The following is an 11,848-nucleotide window of genomic DNA, read 5'->3' on the forward strand; positions in this document are numbered from 1 at the left end:
CCCATTAACACATTGTAATTTTTCACCATTAACCAATGGCAGAATTTCCCCCATCAGTCAACTAGACCATTCTCCTCCTTCAACCAGCTGTAGAGTTTTCTGCCCTCCACTAACCAGACAAATCTGTCCTTCACCACCCATAGACTCCTCTGCCCTCTCCCAGTTATAAGATTATCCTCCATTCACCCACCAAAACATTCTCCAGCAGAACCAACCATAGACCTCTTTGCCCTTCAACACCCACCGTCTTCTGCACTTGACAACAATCACAGACCTTCCCTCCTCCTTATTCCCTATTCACAATCCATACAATTTGCCTTAACCAAATTAGACTTCTTCCCTTTTCACTGACCAGGAGATCATTCCCCATTTTTAAGGATCCAAAGTATGATACTTCCATTTGTTCAGAGAAGCAGAAGAGAGCATGTTAAAAATGTATCCAGTCAAAACAGCTCAAATTTCAAACACCGAGTATTTTAGGATGAACTGTTTGTAAATGACACAGTAAAATATAGCCATAAAAATCTTTGTTAAATAATCTTTAATAAGGAGTACTTATAAGAAAATCATGATCTGGACATAGACAATCATTAACAGGAAAAGAAACACAATACTTTGCACAATAATTTCATTATTTAGCGAGCTAGTTAACATAATTCACAATCAAATAGAAATCTATCATTATGACTAAATGATGTTGTGTGTTAGGATGAGGAAATGTCCTGTCTGTCTGTCTCTCTATCTAATCACATACTCTGCTTTTGTCTATCATATGTAGTGTACTCAACCATGCACAAAGATGATATTCTAATACTAATAACAGGCCAACTTCAGAGATGCTTTCTCAGTTTGGATGTGAATAGATCTACACGGGATGGTGTATGGGACACCAGATCAGTGCAAGGATGGCACTTTTCCACTTACAACAAGGTTAGAACAAAACGACCCCAGACAAGAAACTTACACCAGTGTTCATGTCCCTACTGAGTGCTGCCCAATGACTTTGGGCCAGAACCTCATTAGTAGTAAACTTATGATGTTATTGGGTCTACTCTGCATTCGTACTGGTCTAGCTGAGTTGGGAAATCTGACCTTTACCTCTCTGTCACTCTCACTTTCTCCAGGGTGCTGTTGGCCAAATCCTGATCTCCTTGAAGTAATGGGCTAAATCCTAGTGGCTTCCATTGAATACAGACTTGACCTCATTATCCTGAGTCAGATTTTCTTTAGGAAAGTCAGGGGAAAGTTTCTCTTTAAAATACCCCTTCCACCATAGCAAGAATGACAGGTTTACATATTCATTTACGTAAAAATAATGGAAAAGATAACTGAGACTGTTATTTTTCTAACATATCATTAATAATGCAATAATACCCCAACAGTATACACATAATAATTTCTGGAGGAACTCAGACACGCAGAAACCTCTTTTGTACCCTTTTATTATTGAGGGGGAGCAAACCTTCAGCTCACTTAGAAAACCCCATCAGAGAGATGACATATTGCCACTTCCAAGAGAGGACAAACATTGAAAATCCCGTCTAACCGAATACTCACCATCTCCCCATTCCTTCCCACCTCCACAACCTCCTGAACAAAGAAACAAACCAACCAGTTAAGCAAAATGCATTGATACCTCAATCAGATTTTTTATCCCAAAAAAATAAGAAGAGCCAGAGATTTCACTACAGACTTTGCTATGGCTACTGATTTTATGGCCAAGGTGCTCAGATAGTATGGTGATAGGTAGCAGTATATGATAGACAGATTCTGATTTTATTTACATTGGTGTAAACCTATAATAACTTCTTTTTTCTTGAGTCACGTTTGTCTGGAGTTTTCTAGTGTAAATACCCAATTCTGCATAAACAAATTGCACAGTATTTTCTCATGGAGGCAATAACGTCATCAGCTGATTATATTTATAAAGAAACACAGAATGACATTGTTACTGAAGGAGAAATATGGACATTTTATTCTTAGAGAATAACCTCCAACCTATCAGTTTACTCAGTGCACCTTTGAGCTCCTTGTTTCTCATGGTGTAGATGATTGGATTCATCATTGGTGGAAACACAGAATAGAGAACAGCCACAAAGAGATTTAGAATTGATGGAGAGCTGGAGGTGGGTTTTAAGTAGGCAAAGGTCCCAGTGCAAATAAACACAGAGACCACAATGAGGTGAGGGAGGCAGGTGGAGAAGGCTTTATGCCGGCCCTGCTGAGAGGGAATTCTCAGCACTGTGGTGAAGATCTGAACATATGAAACAATTATGAAAACAAAGCAGCTTGAGCCTAAGCACACACTAAATATGAGAGACCCAACTTCACTGAGGTCTGAGTCAGAGCAGGCGAGCTTGAGTAGTTGGGGGACTTCACAGAAGAACTGATCCACCACGTTACCGCCACAGAAGGATATTGCAAACGTGTTTCCAGTATGCACTGCAGAGTAGAGAATGACACTGATCCAGGCACTGGCTGCCATTTGGATACAAGCTCTCCTGTTCATCACTGTCTCATAATGCAGTGGTTGGCAGATGGCGATGTATCGGTCGTATGCCATGACGGTCAGTATGGCAAAATCTGCTGAAGCAAAGAAGAAGATAAGAAAGACTTGGGCAACACATCCAGAATAAGAAATCGATCTGGTGTTCATGAGGGAATTGACCATGGATTTGGGGATGGTGACAGAGATGGAGCCGAGGTCTAGGATGGACAGATTCATCAGGAAGAAGTACATGGGGGTGTGAAGTTGGTGGTTGAGGGCTATGGCTGTGATGATGAGAAGGTTCCCCAGCAGGGATATCAGGTAAAGGACTAGAAACACCAGAAAGTGTAAAATCTGCAGTTCTGCAACATCAGAGAATCCCAGGAGAAGGAATTCAGTCACCGCGGTTCGGTTGGAAATTTTCTTCCTCAGTACACGGTGTGCTGGCTGTAGGGATACAATAGTCAGAATTAGAGCAACAGAGGGAATGGCCCTGTTTCCCCTTTCTCTAATATCTTATTATATGAATGTCAAAGGTGCACAGCACTTATCACTTCCAGTGATTAGGTGTTGTTAGTGCTCCTCGCATCTGACAATCAATCAGTCCCGTTATGACAATCAGTCAGACTCCTTTAAAGTCAATTACCCCATCTGAGGATTTGGCCCAAGATGTGGCTTGTTAAAATGCAGTATGAAGGATGGAACAAGGTACAATCCAAACCCAACAATTCTTCCAAATAATTTGACCATCACCATGCTCACAGTTCAGCTATGAAACAGATAGACTAAAATGCCAACACTGCCTGATTCCACTTTCCAGTGCAATATAATGTGGACTCACCCAGCATCATAAGTAGCAGGTCATCTTCGATTTTTCTACCCTAATCTCTTTGCCTAGATGGCCTGCTGCCTGCTTCCAAACTGATTTATGGCACCAACTCCCAGCTGCACTTCAGCCTGTATGTAACAATGGACTAGCAGCATCCCTCTGTCATACTATGTTGTATCATTTACTCTGTGCTGTGCGGTGGAGGGGTTGTCAGGACACTTTTACTCTACTCTTGACTAGCCTAAGGTCACACAGCAGGTCACTGGCAGAGACATTTCCCCACTTTCTGCCTCTGTTTCCCGTCCCTTCCTCTGCTCTGTCTACTAAGACCGTAAGGGCTTTCTGAGAGGGGCTGTGTGGTAGATTTTTAAAGGTATTGATGTACCCAGTGGGATTCTCAATAGCATCAGGGCCCTCAACACCCCTTCAAATCAATGAGTTGTGAGCTCCTAGGTGCTTCTGAAAATCCAACTAGGCACCTAAATACATTTGGAAACATGGCCCCATGTCTTGGTATGTGTAAGTTCTACACAGCCATTTACACTCAGTCGGCAGCAGTGTGGAGCTAGGAGAGGAGCTCTCAGTTCTGCTCCCAGTGATCTCCTGTATGTCTTTGAATGGTGTCAGGATAGACAGGGTTTGGCTGCTTGGTTCAACTCTATCCCAGGGTTCAAAGGGGCTAGTCTGTATAAAACATAGTCTGTGCCCTGTCAACTTTACTGGTCATTCAGTTGTTACCTCCTCATGACTATCACTTTGAAAGAGAAATCACACAGATGCAATAGAATAAATGGTTTGAAATTAAGGTCTTATCAGGCAATATTAATGTTCCCCAATTTATTTAAAGTTTAAGGCTGGTTGGAAATTTTCAGCTGTGTTCTTTTTAATGGCGAGTGGGTTTTCAGCTAAACCACAACAAATCTCAGAGTCTGTCTGCTTTTCTCCAAACATTTTGTGATTGGTTTGTAAAGTAATCGAAAACTCAAAAACAAAACATTTTTGGTTTTGTGATTAAAAAAACCCACCACTTTTCAGCAGAAAGTTTTCATTTGCCAAAAATTGGGCAGGGGGGGGGAGATTGGGATGGATTTTTGGTTTTCAGTGAAAAGTCAAATTTTTCCTGAAGGGTGGAAACATTTCAATCAGCAGCAGGTATCTGATAAAATTGAGAGTAAAAGTCTTAATGAGTTCATACCGTAATTCATATTTCTCATCTTAATTTCCCCCTGTATGTTGATTCCCAAACATATTTAATTGAATTAGCAAATTTACTGTACTGATCTTTGTGGATTTTTTCCCAACCAATGGTACATTTGGTCCAGCACCAGGATCCTTTGTCAGTATCTATCTATGTACCAGAATCTAGAAGCTAAAGGCACATGCATCTGAGAATCCTTTCCCTCTTCATTTTGAGACTGCACAACCAGAACTAGTCTCAAACCTGTTGCTCTCTGCAGATGAGCTGTGTGTAGCTGGCGTTGAGCATCACTGGCATTAAAGGACTGATGCTGCAGGAAGGTGATTTATTCATGTCTATTTCATAAGGGCTAGCGGGACTCACTCCCTGGAGCCCTGCACAGCTCAGCAGCAGAGGCCCAGCGGCATGTGCATAGATGCCTAGGTGATAAAGCCAAAAGAGTCATTCTGTCCCTCAAGTCTGAACCCCACCTAGCACGGGACCTACGATCTCCCCCAGCGTTCCCTGATTCCAGCCCTGATTCTGTATTATCTGTGGGCCAGGATCACAAAGATGGAGACAGGCACCTACGGGGATTTATCAATGCTCCTAAATGAGCTAGGTGGCTAAGTCCCATGGTCATTCAGTGGGAGTTAGGAGTTTAACCTGTTTAGATGCTACTGTAAATCCCAATAGGCAGCTATCTCCTTCTTTAGGTGCCTAAACTCCTTTGTTATCCTGGCCCTGTGTCTCTCGTTAACTTCCAAGGCCTGGGCTTCTGCTGAATTTCAGAAAATGGTGCCTGGGATTTGCAAAGGAGCCTATGGCAGTAAGGCATGCACATCTTGGGATCCTAACTCCCTTAGATGCCCTTGAGATTCCCAGCCTGTAAAGATAACTAGTACAGCCAGGCATCTAGAGAAAGTAGATCAAGATGCTAAGAACTCCTGTGATCTAAGCCCAGCTATGCAGCTATGTTACCTCAACTCTCTGTGCCTCTCTTTACCAAAATCTGAGGGATAATAATTGAGAATGGATGAAAAATTTATAAAGAAATGTTTATTTAGAGATGATCCATGATTCACCTACTGAACCCATCTTACCGTAGATCCTGAGTGTTTCCCTCCCTCTCCCTCACCTAGCCCAGACCCCCAAGCAAACACCCACAGCCCTTAATCTTCTCCCACCCCTCTCACAACCCCACCTCACAGACCCTCTTAGCACCTGTTCTTTGAGATTCCCCTCTCCCATGGCTGAGAGTCAATTCCTCACCCAGAGTTCCTGACTCAGCTTCCTCAGAGATCCCTGCTTAACCCCTCTGCTCACCAGTCCCCTCTTCTGACCACCAGTCCTCTCCTCTGCTCAGCCCCAGTCCCCTGACATGGCCTCAGCTCCAGGGAATAGCCACAGACCCGTGGCTCCCAAAACCTGTCCATTCTCTCCTCCTTCTCCCCATAGGCAAGCCCTGGCCACCACTTCCTTCCAACCCTGCTCTCCTCCTTCCTCTGCCTGGCCCAGCCCCTTTTCTGAACAGTATTTCCAGGGTGGTCTCTGCCCACTACCAACCAGCACACAGCTAATCTGGGGAACTCACTTCAACAAGGCATTGCAGAGGCAAAATGACCAGCAGGGTGAGACATTGGCATGGATCACAATAGCCTTCATGGTTACATTAGATCAGAGAATGTTTTAAACTGCATGGTGCAGGTCTCCAGCTAGCCATTAACTCACAGGAAACCTCCCTGACATGGTGGTCAGTGCAGAATTGTCCACTGCCGGGGGGGGGTCCCTCTCCCTCCCTCTTCGGCAGTTGGTGCTGGTCCCTCCAGGAGTCAGGGCTCTGAACTGGGCTGTTCCCAGGAGCCTGTGGAAAGAGACACATTTTGTCCCATAAAGCTCTGCTGACTCTCAGGGCTGGATTCAGACATTCTAGGGCCATGCATGGGGTTGGGGGGCTTCAAAGAGAGGCTGGGACAATAGCATGGGACCCCTGGTCAGTACCACAAGAGGAGCAGGTGACTCTCCTCCAACTCCTTGGGATTAGGTAGGTGCCCACAGAAAGCCAGGGGGCAGTCATGGTCCCCCCAGTCCTTACTTCCCCAGCCAACGTGTTTCTGCTTGGGTGAGGGGGTTGGGACTGCTGTGCTCTTCCTGTCCCCCAGCACATAGAGCAGCCTGTTGAGGTGGGGTTGGTAGAGTCGGCCAGAGCAGTGGGGCTGGGAGTTCACTCCCTGCTCCCAGAGCCATTGTCTCAGGCTCTCTTCAGACTCAGGCAGACAATAAAGGAGCACTCAAGAATGTTAAGCCCATTGCAGAGAAACTAAATATTTTCTTTGCATCTGCCAGGGTTTCCTCCCCACTCTGAATTCTGGGGACAGATGTGAGGACCTGCATGAAAGATCCCCTAAGCTTATAAATACCAGCTTAGATTAAAAACTTCCCCAAGGCACAAATCCTTTCCTTGTCCTTGGATGGTATTGCTTCCACCACCAAGTGATTTAAACAAAGATTCAGGAAAAGGACCACTTGGAGTCTCTATTTTCCCAAAATATCCCCCAAAGCCCCTTGACCCCCTTTCCTGGGGAGGCTTGAGAATAATATATTAACCAATAGGTTAACAAAGTGAGCACAGACCAAACCCTTTGGTTTTTAGGACACTAAAAATTAATCAGGTTCTTAAAAGAATAGCTTTATTATAAAGAAAAAAGTAAAAGAATCACACCTGCAAAATCAGGATAGAGAGTAACTTTACAGGGTAATAAAAGATTTAAAACACAGAGGACTCCCCTCTGGACTCAACTTCACAGTTACAAAAAACAGGAATAAAACTACCTCTTAGCATAGGGAAAATTCACAAGCTAAAACAAAAAAATAATCTAATGCATTTCCTTGCCTTTACTTACAATTTCTGAAATTTTACATGCATCATTTCACGTATCTTTTTAGGAACTGATTTACCTGCTTGGTCTCTCTCTCTGTGTCCCAAGTGAGAACAAACAAAGAGAGCACAAACAAAACCCCCCCACCCCTGCAGATTTGAAAATATCTTCTTTCCCCATTGGTCCTTCTGGTCAGGTGCCAACTAGGTTAATTGAACTGATTAACCCCTTAATCATAAGTGATTCTGTACTCTGGCCAGGAGGGATTTTATGTTACTGCATGCATAAAGGTTCTCGCCCTTCCCTTTATATTTATGACAGCATCAGTCTTCACAGATGAGGATGTAAGGGAGATTCCCAAACCTGAGCCATTCTTTTTAGGTGAGAGATCTGAGGAACTGTCCCAAATTGAGGTTTCATTAGAGGAGTTTTTGGAACAAATTGATAAATTAAACAACAATAAGTCACCAGGACCAGATGGTATTCACCCTAGAGTTCTCAAGGAACTCAAATGTGAAATTGAAGAACTACTAACTGTAGTCTATAACTTATCATTTAAATCAGCTTCTGTACCAAATGACTGGAGGATAACTAATGTGACGCCAATTTTTAAAAGGGCTCCAGAGGTGATTCCAACAATTACAGGCCTGTAAGCCTGACTTCAGTACTGGACAAACTGGTCGAAACTATAATAAAGTACAATACTGTCAGACATATAGATGAACATAATTTGTTGAGGAAAAGTCAACATGGTTTTAGTAAAGGGAAATCATGCCTCATCAATCTACTAAAATTCATTGAGGGCGTCAACAAGCTTGTGGACCAAGGGGATCCAGTGGATATAGTATACTTAGATTTCCAGGAAGCCTTTGACAAGGTCCCTCACCAAAGGCTCTTAGGCAAAGTAAGCTGTTATGGGATAAGAGGAAAGGTGCTCTCATTGATTGAATAAAAGAACGAGGAGTATTTGTGGCACATTAGAGACTAACAAATTTATTTGGGCATAAGCTTTCATGGGCTAAAACCCACTTCATTGGATGCATGCAGTGGAAAATACAATAGGAAGATATATACACACAGAGAACATGAAAAAATGGGTGTTGCCATACCAACTATAACGAGACTAATAAATTAAGGAAGTGTGTTTTAGCCCATGAAAGCTTATGCCCAAATAAATTTGGGCATAAGTGGTAGACTAACATGGCTACCACTCTGAAACCTCTCATCGATTGGTAACTGGTTAAAAGATAGGAAACTGGTTAAAAGATAGAAAACTGAATGGAGAAAGAGATAAATAGTAGTGTCCCCCAGTGGTCTGTTCTGGAACCTGTCCTATTCAACATATTCATAAATGAGCTGGGGAAACGGATAAACAGTGAGGTGGCAAAATTTGCAGATGATACATAATTACTAAAGATAGTTAAGACCCAGGCAGACTGCAAAGAGCTACAAAAGGATCTCTCAAAACTGGGTGACTGGGCAACAAAATGGCAGATGAAATTTAATGTTGATAAATAGAAAGTGATGCATATTGGAAAGCATAATTCCAACTATACATATAAAATGATGGGGTCTAAATTAGCTGTTACCACTCAAGAAAGAAATCTTGGAGTCATTGTGGATAGTTCTCTGAAAATATACACTCAATGTGCAGCGGCAGTCAAAAAAATGAACAGAATGATGGGAATAATTAAGAAAGGGATAGATAATAAGACAGAAAATATCATGTTGCCTCTATATAAATCCATGATATGCTAGCTTCTTGAATACTGTGTGCACATGTGGTCACCCCATCTCAAAAAATATATATTGGAATTGGAAAAGGTTCAGATAAAAGCAACAAAAATGATTAAGGGTATAGAACAACTTCCATATGAGGAGAGATTAATAAGATTGGGATTTTTCAGCTTGGAAAAGAGATGGCTAAGGAGGAATAAGATTGAGGTCTATAAAATCATAAGTGGTGTAGAGAAATTAGATAAGGAAGTGTTGTTTATTGCTTCTCATAACACAAGAACTAGGAGTCACCAAATGAAATTAATCAGGAGCAGGTTTAAAACAAATAAAAGGAAGTATTTCTTCATAGAGTGCACAGTCAACCTGTGGAACTCCTTGCTGGAGGATGTTGTGAAGTCTGAGACCATAACAGGGTTCAAAAAAGAAGTAGATAAATTAATGGAGGATAGGTCCATCAATGGCTATTAGCCAGGATGGGCAGGAATGGTGTCCCTAGCCTCTGTTTGCCAGAAGCTGGGAATGGGTGACTGGGGATGGGTCACTTGATGACTACCTGTTCTGTTCATTCCCTCTGGGGCACCTGGCATTGGCCTCTGTCAGAAGACAGGATATTGGGCTACATGAACCTTTGGTCTGAGCCAATAGGACCATTTTTATGTTCTTATGCTGCAGCTGCAACAGTGGGGGCAGATGTCCCCATCCCATGCCTATTGTTCCAGGCTGTGGTTAATGCAGCATCTGTTGCTGGCCCCAATCATATCCAGGGCACTGGACACCCCCACCCATAGAACCCCAGCATGTCCCACTCCTGGTGCTTGGTCATGCCGTCTTTGATGGGGTACCGTAGGCACTCTGATATCAGGGGGGGTTCGTTAAGCTTTGCCAGATGTGGCGTTTACAGAGAGGGGGCAGAGGGATAGCAAAATGGGGTAGTAAGGGCAGTAAGTATGGACAGTAAGGGACGGGGGGCAGAGCACCCCATAGAGAAGGGCTATGCCCCAGGGGATTCTGGGTTGAGGGTCCCAACACCTCATAAAGAATGGCTGTGCCCCAAGAGGATTTGGGATTGAAGTGTTATGCTTGTACAAAACACACAAGATAGTTTTTAGGGGAGAAGGCAACATACCGCATTTATTGAGAATACAGCAGTTAGCATATGCTTTTCAGTCACACATACACACACCATGCACACTGTTCCGCCAGTCGATGTTATAGTTACCAGACCGGATCAACCTAATGACCAGCTAGGTTGATCACGGGTAGGGAGGAGCCAGTTTTTTTCGGTCAAGACACGGTGCTCCGGAGAAGTCTTGGCAGGACAAACCCAAAGTTTCCTGGCAAGGCAACCTGTTTATATTGTGATTTTCCTTCATTGGGACCAATGTGTTTTGCTCCGTCATGCTGTAATCAATTGTTGGTTGTTGAGTGCTTGTTTTCTTAAATGGTCCTTCTCATTCTTTATCACAGCTATTTCATCCCCATAGATAAAAGCCTGTCTCATCTTTAGTGTCATCAATATGCCCTCCTCTGACATTTCAGTAGGAGTGTGTTGCAGCCTCTTAGCGCCCTTGCATCTGTCTCTAGTTCCTCCCTCTTACATCTGGTTCAGTGATGGCCTTCACACTTACCTCTTAACACATACATTCCTCATTCACACACAAAACAGAATTAATTTACACAGAACATTTTGAACAGGAGCATCAAATTGCAACAGAAAAGAAAAACAATTATTGCATTCTTTTACTTATTTTAAAATGCTAAACCTAAAACAAATTAGTGACCCTCAAAGTCTGTCACTACCTTGAAATCAGATTCTGGCTGATGTATCTCTACCAATGGCCCATTAGTCCATTCCTTTCTGTTATTCCAAAAGGGTGGCTGGCAGAATATGATCAAATCATACACCAATACATTTAATACATGCTACATTATTATTCATTATCCTTCATTCTAAATTGTATTAATACAAACATAAAATCCTACTACTACAGAAGGGCTCAGGACCACACACAGAAGGGCCACACCTCAGCAGGGGCTGAAGTCAAAGGACCTGAATCTCCTCTTCCTTAGACCTGACATACTCCATTGTCACACCATGGACTTACCCTGGGGTGAGGGAGGGGGAAATCAGCCCCACTGAGTCCAATGATTACACCAGGGTGAGTGAGAGGGAAGCAGCCCCATTGACTCCATCTAACTTTTTTTAATGTTGGTGTGTTTTGGTGCTGATTTATTGTGCACAGGCAGAGATCAAACCAGGGCTCAGATCCTCACAGCAGGGAGCTTTCCAGTGCTCAAGGGCCACTCACCAGCTCTTGGAGGAAATAAAGAGACAGTTATTAGCCAAAGGGTCTAGCTCTCAGTTAGGCCCGTCAGCCTTCGAACTGCTTGGAGTTGCACCAAATGGATTACGCTGTACACGTGCATGGAGGGAGGATGAGCTGGTTGAAAGCTACCTCTGGCTCACAGGCTGTGAGTCCTTGAAGGGGGAATGTCCAGTAGTGGCTGACAAACCCACATGCCCTCTGGGCACTTTGAGTTCAGATCTAACCCTGAGCCGAAATCTGAACCTCAGAATAAGGAGGCACCTGGCTCTGTCTGAGGGTTTCAAACTGTGGGGAAATGTCACCTGGGCACTGCAGGATATTTAGAAGGTGATGAAACAAATTTTGAAATGCAGTTACCTGCTGGGAGGGGAGGATGATGAGGGTGGAAGACCTGATGGGAACTGCGGGAGT

The 11,848-nt window shown here is 43.4% G+C and overlaps 1 protein-coding gene across 1 annotated transcript; it reads right to left on the minus strand.

The window, feature by feature from the left end:
* Positions 1-1,948: 1,948 nt before the first annotated feature.
* On the minus strand, positions 1,949-5,592 carry LOC117887083 (olfactory receptor 14A16-like). The gene is made up of 2 exons (XM_034789327.1): positions 5,584-5,592; positions 1,949-2,935 (listed from the first exon to the last, which is right to left on the minus strand). Exons 1-2 carry the CDS (start codon positions 5,590-5,592, stop codon positions 1,949-1,951), a joined length of 996 nt encoding a protein of 331 aa, XP_034645218.1.
* Between the last annotated feature and the right edge of the window lie 6,256 nt (positions 5,593-11,848).

Source organism: Trachemys scripta, chromosome 14, assembly GCF_013100865.1.
Source record: "Trachemys scripta elegans isolate TJP31775 chromosome 14, CAS_Tse_1.0, whole genome shotgun sequence".
Classification (NCBI taxonomy): Eukaryota; Metazoa; Chordata; order Testudines; family Emydidae; genus Trachemys; species Trachemys scripta.